Genomic DNA, 24158 nt, shown 5'->3' with positions numbered 1-24158 from the left:
GGAAGCAAATGGAGCTTGAGTAAAGGGAGACAAGAAATTCAGGAGCAATTCAGATAAAACCCTTGTAACATTTCACCCAGTGCACCATTTTCCCTCAACAGGGAAAGCACGGCTCTCAGAAATCCTAGTGGATGGTCTACAAGGATTGCTTACAGCCAACAATCCAGAAGTTTTTGCGAGCAGTCCTCTGTGGCTCTCCAGCCACGTGCAAAGACAATAGCTCAGTATTTTGTAATTGATCTGAAAATCAAATCAGTGCAAGACATGAAAGATAAGATGTACTACCAAATTGCAGCACTCAGTGATGCGTCTTGAACTGACAACAATTCAAGTAGAAGATATTTAGCAGCAACAGAAAAAATTCTGAAATGATTGAAGGCAAACTAGATTTCTTGTTTTAATATACAGAAATATAACTGCACTTTTGTGAAGTAAATTGTAATGGTTAACTGTCAGGAATGTTTTAGGTATGAATGAATCTTGACTTAGAAGAAAATAAAGTGAAAAGCCTTACAAATAGCCCTTTTGATTCTTTTCTTTTTCACTGTGTTGGCAAAGTGGTATCTGTATGATACTTAATAAATCTTGCACATGGAGGCAAAACAGCAAATAGAAGGACTAGAAGACAAAACTGGTTCAACACATGAAGAATTAATGGCATAAAGCAGGCAAACAAAGAAAATTAAAAAATCCTAGTTTAGAGATAGATCTCATCACAAAACCAACCCAAAAGAGTTGTTGGGAGAATGGAGAACATCTCTTGCCTCTTTGCTGTTCATTACAGTAACGCAAATTTGTGGACTCCATCATTCTTGATATTTATTACTTTGAACAAGTATGTTGAGAAATATAATTACATCTGTTTCAATTCATGGGCAAAAATGGTATTTAATGACTCTGCACTTTCATTTTGTGTTTGTGTCTTAATCCATCTTGCATTCCAGGTGAAAAACCCTTACTTCTAGGCCTTGAAACCTTCAGGCTCAGAATCAGAGGAGACCCAGCCCATCAGCAGAAAACAACCAGAAGCAAGCTCCAAGCTCTGACTGCTGCTGTGAGCAGCCTTATCTGCCATTTCTTTGAACTGTGAAGCACTCAGCTGGGAAATATCAATTAGCAATCTTTCATTTCAGGTGTGAGCAGAACTGGGGAGAAGCCATTTAGCCAGAATGCAGTGTCCACTGAATACTAGCAGCCAGCTGACAGCTCTGACTGTTGAGCCCACAGAGCTTCACATCAAGGGAAATAGCAAAGCACAAGTGTCAAGTCTGCTGTATGTCCTCCAAGAAATGTCACAAACCCATTATGGAAGAACTCAGACACTTGTTTTAGCAATATACACAGTTACTTTTTTTAAGCTTTATTGTCATATTCCTCAAATGATAATTATCTTACTCTTTCAGAAATGAGAATGTAAATCCTTGCAAAACATTAGCTTGCTAATAGTGAAAAAAATATATACTTACTCTTACTGTTTTATAGGGTGCAATAATGTTTCTTTCTTTAATGAGAAAAACCTAAAAGAGTAAGAGATGTTATAGTTTCAGTCCTTAAAAAATAATAAAATAAATCAAAAGTACTGATAAAGACAAAGCTAAGAACACTGTTTAAGCAAGCAAAACACTGGATTGCAATATTCTGGTTTAGGCTACCCCAGATAAACTGCAGAAAAACAATGACCTTTTATAGCAGCTAACTACAAAAGGGGCAAGTGTCCAATTTAGTTCAGAGGCTTACTTATGTAGTTTATTAGTGGATTTTTAATCCAACCATATGACCTTCCAGGAGTTGCAAGACTAAAGCAAATAAGCACAGCCATCAGTCTAACCCCACCCAATGGAGGGATCCTCCCGCTCTTTTCTTCTTGCAGCTCATGCCCTTAGGATTCTGACTTGATGGGAATTACCCCACAGGGGAAACTCACAACATAAACTACTGTGTAAGCCTTTTCAAATGAACCCCTTCTTCCACCCCCAAACATTTTGCTTCCTGTTCCAATCACCATGAACACCAGACTTCCTCTCTCATCCAACAGCATGTTTTTGAACAGTTTTGTTTCTCTGATGCTATTCTCACACCTGAGAGGATCTGCCCTCCCCAAAACCCGCATGAAATCACTCTCCTTCAGACCATCCTCTCAACTCCTATGGAAAGACTTGACTGCTAGCACATTGGTTTGTGGATATCGCCTTACTATCTGCTGTCTGAAAGAAGACAAGCCAAAAATAACTCATGGTTTAGGTCTGTTTGCAGACAAGGCTCAAACTTGCTAAATCTCAGGCCTGAGTATAAGACTCAGAATTGGTTCTGAATTGCACAAAACACACTGGATTGCACTACCATCTTCTACTCCATGGTCCAAGAGACTTGGCCAAGCAAAGGGCCTTTTTTTGTGCCTCGGTTTGGTTCCTACAGCTAGCACTATGTCTGTGGTTCTACACTCCAAGGCATTGTGGCACCAGCCTCAAACCAAGAGCAAATATTAAACTTGCAAAAGAACAGATGCTGTACCATTCTCTAGCCAGAAACCTTCTGGCTGGCATGTGCAGCCCTCCCGCGTCCACCAGCGACAGAGCCAACCTTCACCACACAACCACTCGCAGCACCGACCAGCCAGAAGAAAGTGAGTGCTTAGAAGCTTACAAGTTCAGCATGCCTTTTAAGTGCTACATTAAAAAATAAAGGCAATTAGTGCCTTTCATCTGACATCAGCTTGTACAGACCTGAATCAGGCCATAGGAGAATAAGAATCAGAGACACCTGCTTTACACCCAGATCGCTCTTCTGCAGGGTAATTAAACATTTTTCTACACTGACAGCCCCAAAATTACATGAAAAAGTAGACAATACAAATTAAAAAACTATGGAAGCAGAGCAAAATCTTTAGTATACTGTATTCACTTCCCATTTTGGCGGATTTTCTTCCAATTTTATCTTGAGAAAAAATACTGAAATTATTATTTCCATTTGCTGTATTTGATAGTCATTAGTTTCTAAGTTGCCTGTTACATAAAGCAAAGCTGCTTGTCCAGCTATGCATTAACAATATTTTTTTGAGCCTGAAAAGGCAAACATGTTTAAGATGTCCCAATTACTTGATACATGCAGTTTCCTGCAAGGCAGAAATTCTACTTAGAAAAAGTATTTATAATTAAATCGTGATTTGTCTTAAGTACAACTAGTGAGTACTTCACATTCAAAAGTCCCTATGCCTTTTATACAAAATACCAACATGTACCATGCCACCAAACTATTTTGGAATGTTTCCCCAGACAGAAGGATGACAGGCAAGTTACACATGGGAGGGGGGCAGAACGAGGGACTAACCACGCTTGCCATTTTAAAAGTTATTTCTCCTTTCCTAGGAGATATTTTTATAATCATTTGTTCTTCAGAACATATACTAATGATGTATGGTGGAACAATTGCATGGAACAATTAGAAATACCTTTTTTAAAAACACTCAATACACAAAAAATCTCCCCACAAAAGAAATCTTGACTACACAATACTCTTCACAGAAGCAGTTTCAAGATGAAATTAAATACACTGATCACTTTAACACAGTCTACAAACTTCTCCAGCACAGACAATATTAAATGCTTGAATTCATTCTTGACTGCAGCAGTACTTAACTGAGCAAGGCTATCAATTTTAGGTATTGCTAAAGACAGATTTCACAAAGATGCTAGAATGTTTAAAAGGATATTTCCCACCTCATCTCTGTTCTTTCCTGAAATGAAAACGTGAACTTCTTTTGGAAACTTTTACAGTTTTGGAACACCTATCGGTTGCAATTTATCAAAGATTGAAGTATATTCCCTTGATTAACATTAAGTATGAACATATCCAAGTTAATCACAACTCATGATTGAAACTCGAACCTGTATTACTTAATGGACATTCAGCAGAGTCCAATGTTTTCACAAAGCTGAACTGCAAGGTCAAGATGGCTTTGCCGTTACCACTACACACTGCAGAAAGTAGGAGAAAGCAATATAGCAAGATCAAAACAAAGATGATTTAATAACCAGTTTAATTTCAGGCTATTCTCTTTTTTCATTCAATTCTAAAATTGCCCTAAGCTCCATTATAAAACGCACAGTGCAAAATGTTCACCGTATCAAATTAATGACTTCATTAAGTCATTAACAGTTTGAAATTTCCAGCATCAACAGCTTCACATTAATGCTGTTTTTTACACTAATTAGTTTTGTTTCCGGTTAACCCCGCCCCATCCTAAGACTCCAGCTCCGAGAAAGACACCATTAAAGAATGTAATATCACTCATTTATACATCAAGAATCTGTTATATGCAGGTCTTACCTGATTACATACAACAGAAATCCCTCCAGATGCATCCCTAAAATGTAAATAAGATATTTGAAGAGATGGGCGTTTCAGCTTTAAAAAGAGTTAAATACATATATATACAGTAACTCAAATTCACATACCGTGTGAAAGGGTTATTTGCTTCATTGTCTTCTGGGGCTTTGATACTAATGCAGTCTCTCAGTGGTATCTGCAGCAAGTTATAAAAATACATACTCCTTAAAAGCTTTTTAAAGAGAATCTTAAATTACTAAGAAATTGTAAGGTTGCACTCCTTACCTTAATAATGGGTTGGATATTGTCATCGGGTTCAAAAATGATTGACTTTGAACAGATTTTTAGAGATCCTCTGAATTTTCTAAAAGGAACAATAAAAAAGGAAAGTAGTTGTATATGCGTTAGAGATACATAAGATCAGAGCAATTCCAGTAAATTAATATATGTAAAAATTTTGTACCTTTCATCTCTGCAACCTTTATTTATAATATGATTAGCTGTATGCTGTTCAAAATAATATTCTTCCAGGTTAAGAAGCAGCAGTGAAAATCTACAAATAAATAAAAATTATTTATTAAAAAAAAACCACCATAAAAGTTAATATTCTTAATGAAACATATCAAGTGTTTAGGAAGTCTTCACTGATTTCTATGCCATGCCCCACACACCAAGAATGAATTAATTTAAATTAACTTTTAAAAAGTACAAACCCATATGGAAAATGTGTGTAAACGTGAAGAACAACTGATAATCTTCCAACATGTATAAGGTTAGGTGTTTGATTCTGTTCCTATGTCTCAGGACTATCCTAACATAGCCAGGCTTTCCCCTCAGTGACCATCAGTTTAGCCCTGATCAGTGTATGCCAGTTAAAATACACAATGACACAAGAGGAGGGGCAGGAACTAATCGCTTGGAATGGAAGATCTTTCTGAAGTAAAGCCAAATTACATTGGTCTAAAGTGTTACGTGAAAACACAGCCACGGTTTTTACAACACGGCTGAGTCACTTGATGGATACCCTCTGAGGAAGCATTACCTTCCTCTCCAACCACAGTTCTGCACTTCCTCTACCAGTGCCAGTTCAACCCCACAGGAAGCCTGTTTATGGACTCGTCCAATAGACAACAAACCCCAACAACAAAAAAATTGAAGTCTTCTAACGTATTTAATTACAGGATCATAGTGATGCCAGTGCTGGTATGAGGTAAATGCAAACAGGCTAGATTAGATAACATGAAACTTTGTTCTCTAACTTCAAAAAAACCTGCTGCAAGGGATTAGAACTAACCGACTTTACTAACAGGGTGAACATGCGGTCACCTATGTGTTTCAGCTATGGGGAACAACAGTGGGTATTGGCACAGCGGGAGGTGCAGAAACATGTTCTGTCACTTCAGTTGGAAGTACAACAGCTTGTTCGTGTGCAGCACTGGCCTCATCTGCAGTAGTTAGTACTTATTCGCATCCATGCTTTGAGCTTTTTGTACTGTGTACACGTTCACGAGAAATGGCTGTGACAATGCTAATAAATGTCAAGTGTCCCCAAAGTGGTATTCAAATAGCAGTAAACATGTCAAGAGTTCACAAAATGAACTGAACGTACTGAATAGCCTGCTCATTAAGAAAGCATATTTCACAACAGGAAAAACAGCATTACTGGAAAATACATCTTGTTCATGTAAGATTTGTGTTGTGTCTGTTATATTAAACAGAACATAACGATAAAGGCTTACTGTAACTACAAGTAACAGTGGGTCCATATACTCAAAACTGCTTGTGTGTCCAAGACAGTTTGTCCTAACACTCGACTGCGTTTTCAAAACGGCATTATCTTTAACTCTCGTCTCTTGAAAACAGATATTTTATGATGCCATTAAGAAACAAGTGATGTATAAATGTTAGAAGACATACAAGATAGGGAGTTTTGTATGGCGTATACTGTTCTAAGAAAATTCAACACGAATCTCAAAAAGCCTCTTCAGCCTCTACCCCAGTTGCTGTTATTGTATGGTTCTTGAATATCTCCAGTTTCCAACGGGGCTTTAGGGGCTTTGCCTCTGTGTATCATCTCTCAGAAGAGATAACTTCAGTTGCCTTCTCTTTCTCATAGAAGTCTGTTCTTCAAGCCTACTGCCACCTATGAAAGCATGTCCTATCAACAGCTGTAAACTCAGTTTCCTAGTTTCTGAGGTCTTGGTGCCTTTGAAGGAGACGAATCATTCTTTTCATATTTATTTTGATCACTTATCTTCAGGAAGCTAAAACAGAAGGTCTAGCTCTGCATTTAGATGAAAAAAGCTTCACTAGGAAGAGGCCACAAGCTAAGGAGGAAGAGGAGTACGAAACCATAGCAGCTTCCACATAGTTACCATTAAATTCCATTTTTTAACACATCATCCATTTCAAATCATCTGGGACAAACTTAAAATTTCTGGGATTTTGCAAACACAGATGTAACAAGTGCTATCACATTTTGATTGAAAGCTTTTTAATAAAGCTATGTTAGGATATATAAAAAGCAATTCACCATCAAAATGTTTTTCTTTCTAGCCTATATAATCATACACATTGAGCTTATTATCCACGAGCCAAAATATTTAAATAAAAAAAGTTAAGAACAAAGGTAATAACCAGAATTGTTTGAAAAAAATTCTTCTGCTGCTCTCCTCCATCAGGGAACAGATACTATTGACATAGGGAACAATGAGCTTCACAACAACATTCATGATCCCACAATTTTTCTTCCAAGAAAATTGGTAAAGCCTGTTTGCTAGAACTGATTTCTGAAATTCTTAATTCTTGAACTATTTCCTTTGTCTCTACCTATTCTTTTGAAAAACTCCTCACATTTTTATACTCTTTCCATATTCACCTGTTGGCAGCACTGGTAATTACTAGACTTTCAAGTTTTTGCTAAATGGAGGAATCCTTCATATATTCAAAATAAGCCACGTTTTTACACCAAAACATTGGCTTTGTTATTCACAGCAACTACAACATGCTTACATAAGCCAAACCACATAAACCAAGAGAGTTCTCTTTCAAATTTTTCAGGATTAGGAACCGTTGTATCTTTATACTCAACACCTTATGCATCAATTCACCTTCCCAAAATCAGAAGCTGTGGGCTACTGAGAAGGATTTGAGGTACACTTTCCCTGGCATCATCCTCACTCCTGTTGAATCAGATGATTTAATGAAAAAAAACCCAAACACCAAAATGCACAAGGTATGCATAAAAACTCAAGATAACTCATATAGACTAACTACATACTGTGGAAAATTGGAGGTTTCTTCCTTTTAAAGACAGTATTTACTAGTAGCATCCAGTTTACCCTTTTGCTATTAGTCTTTCTGTGTTTCCTCCACACAACTACTCACTATCCAGTTTTACAGGGACCGCATTGCTGTAGAGCTGTTTGCTGGAGACCAGCGACCTCCTGTGCCATATCCTCATACTCACTTTCTGATTTCAGCTTTGCTCTCCTGAAAAAGGGTTGTATTGCCAGCAGCTGTTAAAGCTTTTTTCTCCAAACATTGCATGTCATATAGGCCAACTGTATTTTCCACATTTTATGTTTTCCCTCACTCTCCACAAAGTCTTCCAAGTGGTTCTATAGTTTCTTCTTTTGTATTTCTGTGCTTGTTGCTACTCTGCTACTTGCAAGTTCATTTACTCTAACAGCTTTTTCCTGTATTTTCAAGGCTGCTATGAATCACTTCTGCAGGCAGAGCTAGACATCAAATCTCCACAAATACAATCACTGATCTCTACTCTTCTCAAGCACCCATTGCAACTGGGACAAACTTACAGCCTGTCCAAAGATTCTGTCACAAAAACTGCACCTTTCAAAATTCCACCTTTCGTAGCCATAGAGTATCCCTCAAACCATATGATTTCACTGTCTCGTTCTTCACTAGGACAAAAGAACGTATGATTAAAGATATCATTAGCTAAGAAAAAATATTACTATTCTTTTTTCTGGAGTCCAACTGCTCCAAGTCTATTTTTACGTCTTTTTCATGATACTGCCAGTGTGTTCCAGCTCCCTGCAGCTTTTTCACATCTCCTTTTCTCTTGCTGTTCTCTTTCAATCGCTCCTGATGATAGTCCCTCTTACCTTCATTTCTACAAATATGTTTTCAAGCTCTAGTTATGATACCATAAGGTGAACCAAAATTTTCAGACTTGCATCTCACCTACTGGCAAATAAATCTAAACCAGTTCAAGTTACTGCTAATGACTAACTGTGGAGATTATGAAGCATGATCTCTGGAATAACCTTCTGGAATTTCTCAACTCATCTCTGTCCTTACAGCTTAAGTATTTAAATTTCATTTGTCTCTCTTAATGATCCATAGAGTTGTCAAAAAAAGGAAAAGCCAAGTTTCATTAGATGTTAGTAGAGTACAGACAGAGCTTTTTATCTTCACAGAACAGACTTATTCCACATAAATAAGTAGAGCCACTGATAGTTACTGTATCAACAGGGTCCCTCTTGAGAGCCATCACTGCACAGGATGACACTTCAGGCTTGCCAGGAGGTTTAACAAGCATTTACAGACAGCAAAGGAACAGATTAGTCTCTGGTACGTTGTACGAGTAGGCAAACAGTGTTGTGAAGGCTTGAAAAAATAGGAAATCAATCACAACAGCTATACAATTAAAGCAGTGGGGATCTTCAACATGCAACTAAGGTGTTGGACCTTGGGCTGACTGTTTTCCAAAGACACTTGTGATATCAAGATGACTAACATACAAAATTTATGTATTATCAACTGTTAGGTAGTCATACAACAGGAATTTGTATGCACACTTAGCATAGACCTAAAATAGTAATTTATCTCTTCTGCGCCTCACAGGAGGAAAAAAAACCCCAAAACAAAGAAACCCCTAAATAACAGTAGGAAGAGAATGCATGATACCCTGTATAAGAAACTTCTCTGTAACAGTTGAAAATAGTATTTTGGTCTTCAGCCACTCAGCAGCTGCACTATTGCCTGTGCTGAGTAAGGGAATACGCTTAAACCTATGACTTACCACACTGCCCTGGACGAACAGCCTGGATCACAAAGCCAGTGTCAAGTCAAGTAAGATTAAGTAATTCTGTTCCCAGCCTACCCTCCCTTGCCTTCCAGTCTGAACCCAAGATATAAAAAAAACCCTTCAACCTCAGCAATTAGTCAAGCAAAACAGTCTTCCAGTGAGAAGGACTGGACAATGTCAGTAATGCAATAGGATCCCTCCCAAAAAATAAAGAAACCTATAAAAAATAGTATTTTTCCCCCCCAAAAAGCAAGCTGTAAGTATTAACTGGAAAAAGCACAAAAATACTATCTTATCTAAAATTTAAAAAAATATTTTTTTGTCTTTTTAAATTATCAGCAAGAACTAATATCTGAAAAAAAACAGTTCTGGTTCTAACACAAACAGTTGTGGGTTTTAATAAAAAAGCGAAGGGATCTTCTACATGTGCCTGCTGCTCTCAAATTTTGTATTCTTATAATAGAGTAATAATAAAATATTCAAATATCAAATAATCAAACTATTCTGTTTCAGGCAAACAGAAAAGGATCAAGCTTAAGATATTTTTCTTAGCAGAAGCAAGTGGTTCATTTTAATCCATTTTCAAAATGTATAACCCACTTGTTACTTGAAACTTCCCAAGTATAAATAACTTAATCAGCATTTATTAAAAATCTATTTAGAGAAGGGTAATGCTGCATCTTCTCTTGGAAAGGAATTGAAACATTTGTTGACACAAAATCCTTTGAAATCAAGCAATAAAAGTCACACCTTAAAGTGTATTACAGCATACATTTATGCTGGTTTCCTAATACAGACCCATTTCACAGGTTTACGTTCACACATTGTGTAGTCACTGTGCTATTTAATAGCTCACAACAGACTTAGGATGTTAGTAAGCCACAGTCATGTCTTCAAGGATCATTTACCATTTTCTCTTGTATATTGAACTTGACATACTAGACTATTTTTAAAAAGACAATCTATAATTTTGAAAATTACAAAGAAAGACAAATTAGACAAGATTTTCAAAGAAAGCTCAAACCCCATGAAAGTCCCTCTAAGGGGTAAGAGTTCAAAAGATGTTCAGTACCTTATATTACAGCTTCTTAAGAGTCTGGTCTTTGTCCTCAAAGTCTCACCAACAGCAAACAAGCTTTCAGAAAACTTCTGAGAAGATGATATTTTCTTAATACATGTGATCATTTGAAAATTGGAACTTCGGGGGGGGAGAAAAGCTTCAGTAGCTTTACTGGTCCAACCTAGCCTACCAACTTGTAATGCCTCAAAAACTACTTACAATTGGGAAGACAATCCACTTGCAACTGAAGAAGCTATCACATTAGCAGACAGATCAGACCACAAGCTTCCGTTCGATGCTGCGGAGTTTCCCCAGGACAGGTTTAGTAACCTGAATCAGTCCATGGAAGGCAACATGAAGTACCAGAGACAGTACAGTGTGAAGGAGTCAGGGGCAAGAACAAGGTGACCAAAACGAACACCTTACCTCTTGGAGGACAGAAAGCCTGTGCAGCAACTCTGCTGTCAGAGATGCCGAGAAAGAGGCAGTTTCACCTTCCAGGATGAAATGAATTGGTAGCATCACCACCAAGGTAAAGCCTTGAGCTTTAGGCACTTACACGCTGTTAGAGCTCAGGTTTAATGCAAACTGAAGTGCACCCAAAATCAACAGTAAAAGCAGCTTGGGACAGGGGGAGGGGGAGAGAAGAACGTGCTGGGTAAGGGAATTCTATTATAACAACTCACACAGCTGGAAAAAAAGAAAACTTTAAAGAACACAAGGACTTGTCTCAAGTCTGAAACAGAAGGAAGATTGTTCAGCTGCAGTTGCGTTGTCTGTCTGAGGGTGTATGTTGGGGGGCAAGGGGGAGGCTATGGATAATCAGTATAATGTAGTCACATCACCACCCTCCGATAAATTTAATAAAGGGTCTAAAAGCTTTTGTGTTGCAACATCTTCAATTCCCACACAGTGTCAGACATATACAGAACCTTGCAGAATAAAGAGTTAATCTTTTAATAGTGTATGATGGAGCTGTTTGAGCTTAAAAGGTAAGCACCTACACTTCAGGGGAGAGGTAAATTAAAGCATGCTAATATAATTTTGCTTGAAGACTTATTTCAAATTCTTGTCTTTTTATTGTCCCAGAAAAATTATATTAATAAAATCTGACAAAGTCTTATGGAAGTGATGTGGAAGGTACTTTCTTGTGAAGGGAATCAGTATTGGTGAGAATCAGCTTCAGAAAAGAAAAAAGAAAAAAAAAAAAAACAGAGCAAGCACCTTGCCAAGAAAAACAGAACTTCATCTACAGCAGCAGAGAGGTAGGGGTGCCATAGGTAAGGCTGGTAAATGAATAAAGCAGTGAAGAACTCTGGTGTCTCTTTTCTAAATACAAAGTTGAAAGTGTCTTGTTTATTTTTGCCTTTTTAAAAAAGTTCCCCTATAATTGCCACTGAGAAAAGGGCTGAGGAATACGAGTCCAGAACACACCCAAGACACATAGGAAAACTAGGTAAGACACTAAGTAGCAAGAAAGCACTTAGAAAACTTCACTTCATATGATGTCATCCCCTACATACAAGGTTTGGGAACCCAAAAGGCACCCAAACATTCCTAGCATGCAACAAAGAAGCGAATAATGCTTTACAAACTACAACCTGGGGCTTGTAAGTCCTGCCAAGATGCTATAAGATACCCTCTAAATAAGGTGCGTTGTATTCAGACTTGTCTACTTGAGAATTTTACTGTTACTTTGCTTGATGTGCATGTCCCTCTATACTTCAGTTTGAGACGATGTCATCTGAGATCCAACAACACGGGGAAAAAAAACCAACAAACAACCAACAACAAAAAACTCAAGAAACCCACCATTTATTTTATATACCAATGTCACCTACCAACTGATGCACTGGACTTGTTCAAATCAGGCACAAGAATTAATGTCCAGGGATTGGTGTCTTGGCAAAATCCCATTTATACCATTTAGAGGAGAAGGTACCCTATTGATCCTGCTTTAAATTCTTAATCTGCGATTGAATTCCATCACTTCATCAGGAAAGCACATGCTGGAAATCTACTTAGACTCAAGGGTTTCAAGTGGCTGATACAACACACCTTACACAATCGCTCGACCCAATACCGAAAGTACAATCCTGGTAACAGAAGGACATGGACGGAGATGAAGCAGCAAACCAGGCCAATCCAGCAGCAGCCAAACCAACTCTAAAATTCAACCTCCTCCCAACAACAGCAAAGTATCTACAGGACTCATTTGCTAATGTTTGAATAAAAGTCTTGATTACGTATATTTTTGTCCCAAAGGAGTAAGATAAAGCTACAGATTAAAGACAAAACAAAACAAACCCAACAAAACCACAAACATCCAAGCAACCATCACACAAAAGATCTATCTGCAGGACCTACATGCTGTCAGTAGGACACCTTGCATGAGTGACGTTCCCAGCAGAAGAGATGAACCCCTTGAACAGGAAGAAGAGCAGGGTGCAAGACAAACCAGCAGAACTATTTTATAAAGAGCCTCTGTATCAGGTGTTAGACTTGCCCACATTTGCACATACCACTAACAGAACAGAGAACTCAATTTATAAAGACAGCAACAACCTGAGCCAAACACCACACCATTTAGTTTGTAGTTTTGTAACTAAAGTTATTTGTAAAAAATTATTATTAATCAAGAATGCTGAGTAATTTAGGGCTTAAATAAATTGGGTAAGCATGCACACACCACTAATTAAAAAGGGATATAGTATCTCGGCTTTCTTTACTCTGAACACCTGGGCAAAGTAAAGATAAATGATGAACACAGATGGAAGAGATACAATAAAGATGAACGTGAAGGGAAAATTCCTGCCAGAGTGAACCCTGCTCAGTAAGGACATGGATTTATTTAACCAAATGTAAAGTATAACCCGCTCCTTGTTCTCAATGTGCTCACACAGGACATTTCATTATTTTCTTGTTTTCCGCTAGAAAACTGCGGACAGTCAGAAAAGTAGGTTTATGTAAACAGATACTAAAGCGGTCCAAATAATTAAGAGGAAATAATTAAGAGGAAATAATTTTTTCAGATCTCTTAAAACTGACCTTATCTTCCTTCTCACCAAAGCAACTGCATAAGAAGATTAACTTTTTGCCTACTTTCACAGGACTCTCAACCAGAACTTTTATAGCTTACATTTTTGTAAAAAGCAATGTACAAATAACAACAAACCCAAACAAACAAAAAAACCAAACCACACGTGAAATTCAGTTGCCACAAAGTTTCAAAAAGTCCTGGTCATGTCACTAGGAAATATCTACACGAAGATTACGTAAATCAAGAGAAGTTTAGAAGCAGGAGTTGGGTGTCTGTAAAAGCTCTGAGAGGCTTTCCCTTCAATTAAGTGATAAAGAGCTGGGTTTGGTTTTTTTCCCTGTTGTTTTAAGGCACAACTATAAGGAAAGGAGGAGAAAGAATTCCATATTTCTCATTTGATACTTCAGAGCTCAAAGTCTTTTAAATCACTTAAATGTTTTTTAAATGACCTAATTTATAAAAGCATAGGAAGAGAGGGAGGGGAAAAGATATAGGGTACAAAATGTATACAAATTTACTTTTATTTTACACAAATATCAATTGTTAGGCAAGGTGAAGAAACAGAGAAATAAGTTTGCAGATATTTAGACAGGAAAAGCTACCAGTGCAAATAAGAACAAGACTCATCTTTCATGATGTGCTCAAATTACAAACTCAAATAATAAGATGCCAAAATGCTTCCAAATATAAGCAAAGAAAAATATTTCTCATTAGAGACTTTCAATAACTGTAGATCAGTAATGCTGACAGACACTGATATGTTGGGTTTTCAGGGCTTTTTAGAAGAGATTTATATTCCACTTGGATTCTTTGGGACAAGTCTGATGAGTTTTGGCCTTTTTCTCAGCTTCTCTGAAAAAAAGGAGACTATTTACATTAAATGCTTAACAGAGCTAATTCTTCTAGCTTTTCCTATACTTAAGATGTTTTACTTCAAAATTAAAAATCCTTCTTTTTTGCTTCTACATAGAAAGTTTGTCCATTCTCCCTGCAGCCCCTCATACACAACTGAGGCCACAGCAGCCCCCAAAACCAAGAAGAAGAAGATATACAATAAGACAAAAAGTGATCCAGAATACATCTGTACTTCAAAAACACTTCAAAAGCTGTAGTAGCTTTACAGGCTGAATAGCTCTGAATCAGAATTTATATAAAGTGAGCTGAGCTGTTTGTCACGTGGTTTTCTCACCAACAATAAACAGTGCTGTATAACCGGCAGCATCACGCACATCAGGAATTTGCAGAGGGCTTGCATGGGACCAGTCTGCTGCCTGCCGGCTCCCTGGTTCCAGCAATGGGGGGCAAACAGGGAACCCTGCTTCCCCCCCAGAGAAGACACCCATGTCCCTCCACTGGGTGAGCCTCACTGACCTATCGCTCTCACCTTATAGAGATTTCCTACATGGCAATATTAATATTGCAATGGGTTTTGAAACTTTGTGACAAGCCAGATGCAGATAAGCCACATAAAAGGAAGAGGTACGTTACCTAAAAATAAGGCAGTAAATTCAGGATATACTCAAGCACGTGTGATAAGCTTTTCTTGCATGTTGTTAGCCACAGGAACACAAAATAGAGATTACACTCAGAAAGCAGGAACGGGGAAACTGAATTTAACAATTTAAAGACCTGTCACTGAGTCTGTAATTTAAGGGCTGACAATACGCCAATTATAATGTTCAGAAAAAAATAAACTCCATCTATAGTGAAGCAGAGCTCTAACTCCATGCCACTAACACAACTAAGAACAAATAAATAAATAAAAATCTACACACGTTATTTTCATGCAGTTTACACAGGGCAAACAGCATTCATATTTCCTCAGATCTGTACTACAGGCTTTTCAGCCTTAACTCTCGGGAATCATTACTCATCCGAATGAAACAGTAACAATAAGGAGGGCGAAGCCCAGAACAGCAGCTTGCCTCCGATCCCAGCACAATGCCGGGGCCAGCTGCCTTTCTGGAGGCAGCCCTGCCTCCCGCGGTGCTCCGCCGGGCCCTCCGCCTCCCCACCCCGGGGGGCCCCGCCGCCCCCGCCCCTGCGGAGGGACATACTGAGGAAGAAGGGGGAGTGTAGGCTAGGGCACCGCGACACCGGGCCCCTCTCGCCGGCGAGGGAGCGGGTAAGGCCGGCTCAGCCCCGCAGGAGGCGTCCCCCACCCCCACCCCCGCCCCTGCCGCGGAGGCCGAGCGGGGGCGGCCGGGGTCGGCGGGGCAAGGCCGCTCACCTCTCCTTGGAGTACAGCTCCCGCTCAAGCCTCCGCTTGCGGATGAAAGCCATGGAGCCGCCCGGCCTAGGTGCTTTTGGTGCTGGTGCTGCTGCTGCTGCTGCCGCCGCCGCCGCCACAGCAGGCCAGGCCAGGCCAGGCCGCGTCGCGCCTCAGGGAGGCGGGGAGAGCGGGCCGGCCCGCGGCCGCAGGCAGGCAGCCGGTCTGGCGGGCCCGGCCGGGGGCGCCCGCCCCGTTTATACCCCCGGCGAGGCGGGGGAAGGTGGCACAACCAGCCGGGGAAAGGGAGCCTGTCGGCATCGGGGGCTCTGTTCCCTCACCCGGGCTGCGACGTCTCTGTGGCCCTTCAGGGCCTCCGGGCTACGGGGCCTGGGCTGAAGCTGCCGGATGAACTCGGCGCGGGGGGAGCCCTCACGACGGGAACACATCCGCCCACCCACTCCCTCCAACCCGTTCTTTAAAGCTTCTGCTGTTTTATTTTTATTTTTGCTGGCACGGAGGTGTCACCCGTGTGCACGGCTCACAGCAGCGGGAGCTGGGTGTGGAAACGCGGCCCCTGGGGGCCCGGGGCGATGGGGGGGCCCTGCCTCCCGGCCGCGTTCCGGGGCGGCCGCGGAGCGTAATGCCACGGCTGAAAATCGTCTTCGTACGCACAAGGAGGGAAGCACATGCTTTATTACATAGCGAAAGAGTTTATTTACTTGCATTTAAATAAAAATTGTAGATACAGTGCCATTTCAGTAAGATTCCTTCTGCCTATAATGTGTGTGACAGATGCTGCCCAGGCAGGAGGTGAAGTTCTGCCAGGTGTTCAAAAGCTAAAAAACCTCTATGGAAGGGGGAGGTAAATTAAATCCTTTAGTTCGTATAAAACACTTAAGTTCATATAACTGCCATTGTGTCTGAACAATTTATAATGTGTTTAATGACACGATCTCTTGTGAGGTGGAAAAATACAGCTCTTTGCATTTTTATAAGTATAAAAATTGATTCACAGAAGGGATGTAATTTTTCACATAGGAATAAAAAGAATTATAGGCTTGTAGGCCTCAAGAGATTGTCTAATCTAATCTCTTTGCAGAGGCTGAATCAAGTATATGTTGATCAGTGTTACTCAAACATTCTCAATTTGTGGATCCATAAACACGAGTATGAGAACTGGTGTTTATATTGAGAAGAGGTTTGCTTTTGCTAATTGTCTTTCAGGGACCTCTTAGGACTAGTTCACAGAATCTGAGGAGGCAACAGATCACAGTTTGAAAACCAGTGATAACATCCATGGGAGTTATTTGTCTAATTGATTTGTAAAAGCACATATTTGAAGGAAATCTGCAACGCTTGCATGTAGCTTGTACAAGTGTCTAACAGCATGTATGAATATGTATTTGTCCAATATCCAACCTGAATTTTCTTTGCTGTGTTCCTTGTTATGATACTCCCAGTGGAAATGGACAAAATTTGTTGTGTTGTTGTTCACATATCTTTTGATAAATGTGTGTGTGTAAATATATATTTATACAAGTGTTTATATGTGCAGATATGTGTATCATCTTCTCTTAGACTAAACAATTTTGTTCACTTTCCTCATAGACTGCACTCATAAGTGATTTATTCTTACAGCTTCACTCTGGCTTCTTTCCAGTATGACGTTTGTCTTTATCTTATGGTATAAGGCCCCTTACAGCAGTCCAGCTGAGGCACGAACGATAACTAGAGTGCAGTATTTATGTCCCATGTATTACAGAAGAGGAATGTCTATGAATACATCCCAGAAATAATTTGCTTTTCTTCTTGTGACAGAAGCTTACTTTTGCTCAGAACCTTTTCTAACATTGCCACTGAGGTCTCCCCATTTTATTTTATACCTCTGAGTTGTTCTCAGGTGTAATATTTTGCCTTAGCCTCGATGATTTCATCCTGCCAAGTTTAGACATTTGTCCAAGTTATGAAACTAGTTTTGAAATCTGATTCTGTCTTCTAGGTCCCACATTGGTGAAACCCAAGATTTTTTAAATCTGTCTATATTCTGTTGCATCTTACAGATCACTAATGGGAATATGGAATAGAACTGAAATAACAACAGATCCTTATGGGATCTCACTGCACATGCTCTCCAAGTTTGATTTTTGCAAGCAGCATGCCATTTGTTTGGTGGTTTCATAAAAAGTGTATTTTCTTTGCTTTTTGTTTTAAGAAAACTGTCATGGGACAGTGTCTAAATCATACTTAACTCAAGATCTATGATACTTACCGTTTCTCTTTTTCTACTGAATCAGTAAAATTGATTGTAAAAAAGGGCATTAGATTAGTGTGAGAGCATCTGTTCCTGACAAACTTACGTTAACATCTTCATCATGGAATTTCTTCTAGAATATTCTGCAGAATCAAAATTAGTCTGGATAGCTTTGGACCTGCTTTCCTTCGGTAGACACATTTTATGCTTTTCTATTTGCCTTGGACCTAAATAGTTTTTAGTGATTCAGAGATTATTTTTCCTATATTATCAAGTAAAATTCTTCTGGCCCTATTAACTTGAATACATATAATCAAAATAGTTTTTAACCCATTCCTTCTCTAAATTCTATAGTAAGATGAATTTAACTAAGTATCTGTGCACTTCTAATATATTTCCAGAACATTTTCCTGTTGCCCTTTATATCTTTTTTTACCTGTCACTCATTTTGTACTGTAGGCTTTGTGATTTTATTCTTTTATTCATATTCTTTTATATCACTCTTCAGTTATATCCTCTTATTGTGACTTTTTTTTCTTTTCCAAATCCTTGAAGAGCTCTTAATGTGATGTTAACACAGTCTACTTAAGGTGCCCCTGCTTCCTTTTGTTCACATCAAGATAGCTTGCTATTGTATGTTTAATTAAAAATGAGTCTGTTGTTCTCTGTAGAAAATGTAGGTTAGCTTTAAATGACTAAGCTCAGGCCTAGACCATACAGAAAGGAGGTTAATTAACTCATATAGACTGGCATGCAGTTATGATGAGCCTGCTTTTAGTACCCAGGCTAGCTTGATTAAAGCTAGCTTAACTATTTCTTCATAACAATGCAATCCATAGTTGGCAGTGTAGGCGTGCTTTTTCTTCCTCTTTTTTTTAAGAGTAGGGAAACCTATTTTGGTGTAATGCGTCATCATCACTTTCACCCAGTTTACTTTCTGCCTTTAAAATCAAAATGAGCTCCTCCCTCCTTGTCATGCAATTCGAGTTGGTAATGCCTCTTATAACTTCCTCTGTCCCGTGAAGCAAAAGATCATCCCTAAAATATTGTAAGAACTCAGTGGACCTTTTCTGTCCTGCCACATTGGTTTTCTAACTGGTATTCAAACAATTGAAATCCACCGTTACCGAATGGGCAAGCTTTTTGAATACTTCATTAGTTGCTCAGAATAAGTCAGAAAAAACCCCATCAGCTTCCTCCTTTTGAATACAGCCACAGTCTACTATGAAAAATAGACCCCAATCATGACATACTTTTACTTCCTTCTTTTCATTTTCAGCAAGAACAGTATCTTTCATCTCTTCCTGGATTTGATACAAAATGAATAATCCTCCCCTTAAATCTTGTGCTCATTTTCCTTAGCATACTTATGTACAACTATCACTGAAGTGTGCCATCATATCTCAGGGATGCTACTAAAGCCATTTTTTTTCCATAGGTTCACTAGATCCCTGGCATTTGACTTGAGACATCCCAAGATGATTTTTCCATGATTTCCTTTTCTCTCTTAATGCCTACTTCTTTATTCTCTCTAGCTCTTTGTAACTGGCCTCTTTCCAAGACCCTTTCTAATGTTGTTAAAAGGTCACCTCCCCATGTCTGTGAGTCGCTGTCCTCAAATGCTCTTACCTGTCCTTGTTGAATGGACATCATTTCTTCCCAGTAATATTATGGAACGATACCCTATGGTCAAGTACCTCAGATCCTCTGCAAAGCACCCACAAAACTGTGGCATTAACCCTAGTACGTGTCATGGAGTGGCCAAAACGCAATCGTCCCCATAGAGGTATTAGTCTTTCTTCTGTCAAAGTGCTGTTATAATCCTGTCAATCTGTCAGGTTTCCTCCATTCTAGATTTGTGCCAGCATCTTGCTAATGATGCCCTTGTCTTTGCTTGTATTTTCCAGGTAAGCACCCCTGCTCATTTTCCTCTTCCTGATGAAACTACTGGAGAGCAAATAATGAGAGTGTCAGAATGACAAGACCTAGAACCATTATATTTTCACACCTCTAGTGCCATCTTAAATAAATAAAGGGTTCAATTCAGGCAATGCCCACATATCGTCACAAGCTAAAGATATCCCTGGATCAATTCCAGGGAGACCTTATAGCAGCCTTCCAGTACCTGAAGGGGGGCTACAGGAAAGCTGGAGAGGGACTGTTTACAAGGGCATGGAGTGATAGGACAAGGGGGAACGGCCTTAAGCTGAAGGAGGGTCGATTTAGATTAGATGTTAGGAAGAAATTCTTTACTGTGAGGGTGGTGAGGCACTGGAACAGGTTGCCCAGAGAAGCTGTGGATGCCCCATCCCTGGAAGTGTTCAAGGCCAGGTTGGATGGGGCTTTGGGCAACGTGGTCTAGTGGAGGGTGTCCCTGCCCATGGCAGGGGGGTTGGAACTACATGATCTTTGAGGTCCCTTCCACCCCAAACCATTCTATGATTCTATGTACATAGATTTTTCTTTCAAGAATGGGGGAGTACATATGAACGTATATTGCTCAATATATATGTTCATGTCATTGTGAATACAGGATTCATGTCTCAGGTGTAGTACTATGCTTACTGTGACAACAGTTTTATTAGGGAAGGTTTTTACAATAGGGGGTTTCTGGCAGATATTCTTCAGGTTGTTTATCCTGTAAAGCTTTTGTCTTTCAGGTATCTGAAAAGCTTCATGAAATACAATGCTCAAGTGTTCCGTGTCAGTCCGTTCTATTATATTGAGGTTTTTTAGACATGTTCAGAATAAGCTTAACCCCAACTGTTGAAGTCACTGGTGAAGTTCCCACTGAATTGTTGGGAACATAAAAGACTCCTGAGTTTATTTCAAGGTGTCATTCAATAATATATTTATTTTGCAAGGTATGTCAATGGCCAACCCATGACACAGTAACCAAAAGCAAAGCTAGTAAAGAATACTTCATCTTATTGTTACTGGAGCTAGTCAGAAAACAGAAGCACCTATTTTTCATCGAAAATCACAGTCACCTCTTACTGTTTTTCAATGACATTTAAACTATTTTTAAAAAGTTTGCAGTTTTGTAAAGCTAGCTTTTATTTAAAGATACGAAGGAATAGTTTTGCTTTCAGCAAAAGTTTAGGGCAGGCTAAATTCTGCAAAGCAGATGCTAGCTCTGAGTTCTTTGTGGCATATACTATCTTTTCATTGTGTGTGTACTCACAGTTGAGAATAATAGATCCTTAAGTGGTACCACTTGCTTCTACCACAGTAACAATAATAGAATCAACAACATCAGCAACAACAATAAGTAGATGTGCCATGGTTTACCTATTGCCCTGATCTGATTGATGACTTGAAGGTACATGCAGAAATTCTGCTAATTTAAAAATAATCATATAAAGTTTACTCTGATCATACCATTGCAAGCTCTGTTGGCAACACATTTAAACTGGTTTGCAATCAGCTTATTCGTACTAAATTCTGAGGGTTTTTTGAGCTAGCTGTAAATCAATTTATATGTGTACACAAAGAAGATTGTAAGTGTTTAACTGATTTAAAATCAATTTTAATTAAACCAAATTTTGTCAATAAACAAATGCATAATTTACCATTTTACCTGAAGCAAAACAATCCTAGAGGCAGATTCGGTGTCAGCATTTAAAGCTGTTCTGAAAGTAAAACCATGAAGGCAAGGAAGAGAGAATTTTGTACAATTATTTTACACAGCAATTTAAATTGATGATTTTATGTAAAAAATAATGTTTCTAGTGAAATCTCTCTGAACTACACCCATGATTAAATGGACTACTTGACTATAACTTTTTTTTTTATTTAATACTCATTGAAGGATTAGGTAGTTAATACATCTCCTTTAGGTCTCTCTATTCCTTTGCTAACATTACTAACAGCTCTTTTTCATAGGTTAAGCCATGTAGAATTTGAGGGCGGGATTCTCAGCCTCTAGTTTGCTATACACTGCTCAGACAGATCCATGAACTTTGCTATGGAAATGTCCTGAAGAGGACTCGTAAAGTAGTTCAGGGTGTATGGTCATCCAGAAATAATCCAGTACGCTTTTGTATATCCGCACTGCTCGGGAATACTAACTTTGTCTCTTTAAAGGCATGTAAGATTTAAAAATCAGAGACAAAATTTTAACATAAAAGAGTATATTTACTTTATTAAAACATGTTTAGAACTCGTGCTAACTATACTGGAAAAAATGGTTGATTGTGTTCATCGAGTAAGAGCCCTCCTCACACCTTCGGTGTCCCAGCTAGTTCGTGAAGCTGATGACAGCTCCCCTCCAACACCCGTACATACTTCATGCCATTAGGTGCGTAAGAGTCATGCTGCCCTGCTCTATAGCTGCTAAATATGGTACCACAAATGTTCATTTGAAAAATGGATTAGCAGTTGAATCATTTCTCTGTACAGCCAGTGTTTTAAGGAAAGACCTTTTACTAAACTTGTTGCATATAGTCCACAGGGCAATGGAGCTGTATTTCATATAATAGTGATGAAAATAGATATGGATAGTGATGGTGAGAGAAAACCCAAAAAGTCACGGGGAGGGAGGGAGCATCTACTGAGGACAGATACATTATGCAAAATTAGTATAGAAACACAGCCTTACAGATTAAACTCTGATTTCCATTTTATCCACAACCGTAATATATCACTTAAATGGAAATTTAAAAAGTAACTTGGAATGCTGTTGGGTTTTCCCTGATTTTGTATGGGCAAAGTTGATTTGTTGGTAGAACATAAGTTTGCAGAATCATACATTGCTTTCTTGCCTTGTGAGCAAGTGCACATGACTACATGTTTAAGAATATATATGTATAAAATTTCTCTGGCAAAGGGAAGTGTAAATCTCACTCTGTAAATGCTCAAATCACAAGTCTCCCCTTTTGGGGCAAAAGGTTCAGCGTTCTGCTAGGCAGTACCTTCCCTGGCACAGGGTGGTTTGCTTAGATGTGGGGGAGGGAAAAGAAAGCAAAAGAAGAACTGAGATGCAGAGCTAAACTGTTTCATTTGCTTAGGTAGGTTGCCTTTAAACCTTTTCAAAAGTTTCAGCTAAGAGTATTTTAAATGCCTATGTTTTTTCTATAGGTACTAGTCCCAGGTATATTAGGGGATTTGTTGACTAACTACTTCTACTCTGTATCCAGCAGCATTCTTGCTGCAAAGAAGAGCTGTGATAGAATAATAGTCACGCTTCCATTTTAGTTCAGTAAAATCCATAATTTAGATTAATTTTCACACATACGTGCCAGCATGGAATATTACTTTGACATATGTTTTAAATTATTGGTTGCCTGTATCCTGCCTTCCATAAATCAGAACCCAGTTCAACAAAGATAAAGAGCAAACCTATGATAACATAAGTTCTGTATAAAAGCTAATACTGTGTGATGAACTGGGGAGATACAAGATCAGCTCAGCCAAAGCCTGAATAAACAAATTAGACTGCTTTCCCTATATTGAAGAACACAGAACAAATGTATAAAGCCCTTTCCTTCTTCATTCCCATCTTGAAAACTTGACACATTTTGTATGATGTGTAATATGGATGTTCCATGAATATATTTCTGAATGCAAGACCAGATTTTTTCTTAACTGGAAAATGTTGTCTCCTCTGTCACCAGTCAACAGAATTATATTTTATTTCAGAGCAGCTGCAGAAGTGACAAATGAATACAAACAACTCTTCTATTCAGAGCAATTGTTTATAACAGAATTTCTTCAGGAAATAATTGTACTTGAGGCACTAAGGATGGATTCTTCTCACCTAAATTTAGCTAAATATATAAGTCAAGCCTCTAGTCTGAGATAGTCTTCCATGTTTCTTCTGTGCATCATGGAGAAAGGTGGATGATTCACCATTCTTATCTCAGACATCACACCTAAGGAGAATGAATTGCTTCCTATAGGATCTCTGTTCACTATGAAGAGAGTCCAGATGACTGTCTTCAATTAGAGTTTCAGTTTTGGGGTTACTACAGCTGGGTAAAATGAGCCATGTGCCAGGAGGTGCTTTTCAAAGAAAAATCATGGATTATGTTACCTTATTTGTTAACAGCAACCCCAAAATTGCCCCAAAGATTAAACTCGCCTGTTGCCATGTCACACACGTGCAGGAGTAACTTCCAGCACACTTTAAGCATGTCAAACTCTGTGGCCATGCTGACCTCATGAGTTACAATGATGAGGCATGCCTGGACAGGCTGTCCACCAGGCAGCATTGTG

The 24158-nt window shown here is 38.9% G+C and overlaps 1 protein-coding gene across 9 annotated transcripts in view; it reads right to left on the bottom strand.

Annotated features, from left to right (window-relative positions):
• The window catches only part of LOC104639538 (thymocyte selection-associated high mobility group box protein TOX), a 314557-nt gene that overhangs the window by 24914 nt on the left and 265485 nt on the right, over nt 1-24158 (bottom strand). Inside the window, exons 1-6 of one of the 9 annotated variants that reach the window (XM_075744036.1) lie at nt 15710-16104; nt 4790-4879; nt 4612-4690; nt 4455-4522; nt 4327-4363; nt 1467-1517 (exon numbers count right to left, since the gene is read on the bottom strand). The exons of 6 other annotated variants lie outside the window; for them this stretch is intronic. In XM_075744036.1, coding sequence (XP_075600151.1) covers nt 1467-1517; nt 4327-4363; nt 4455-4522; nt 4612-4690; nt 4790-4879; nt 15710-15762 — 378 coding nt within the window. In that variant the 5' untranslated portion in view covers nt 15763-16104. Of the gene's footprint in view, nt 1-1466; nt 1518-4326; nt 4364-4454; nt 4523-4611; nt 4691-4789; nt 4880-15709; nt 16105-24158 lie in introns of those variants that run through there. 2 more of the 9 variants (XM_075744039.1, XM_075744042.1) reach the window with 2 other exon arrangements.

Source organism: Balearica regulorum, chromosome 2, assembly GCF_011004875.1.
Source record: "Balearica regulorum gibbericeps isolate bBalReg1 chromosome 2, bBalReg1.pri, whole genome shotgun sequence".
Classification (NCBI taxonomy): Eukaryota; Metazoa; Chordata; class Aves; order Gruiformes; family Gruidae; genus Balearica; species Balearica regulorum.
Note: the sequence above shows the minus strand (reverse complement) of the source record. Positions and strands in the feature narration are given on the sequence as shown.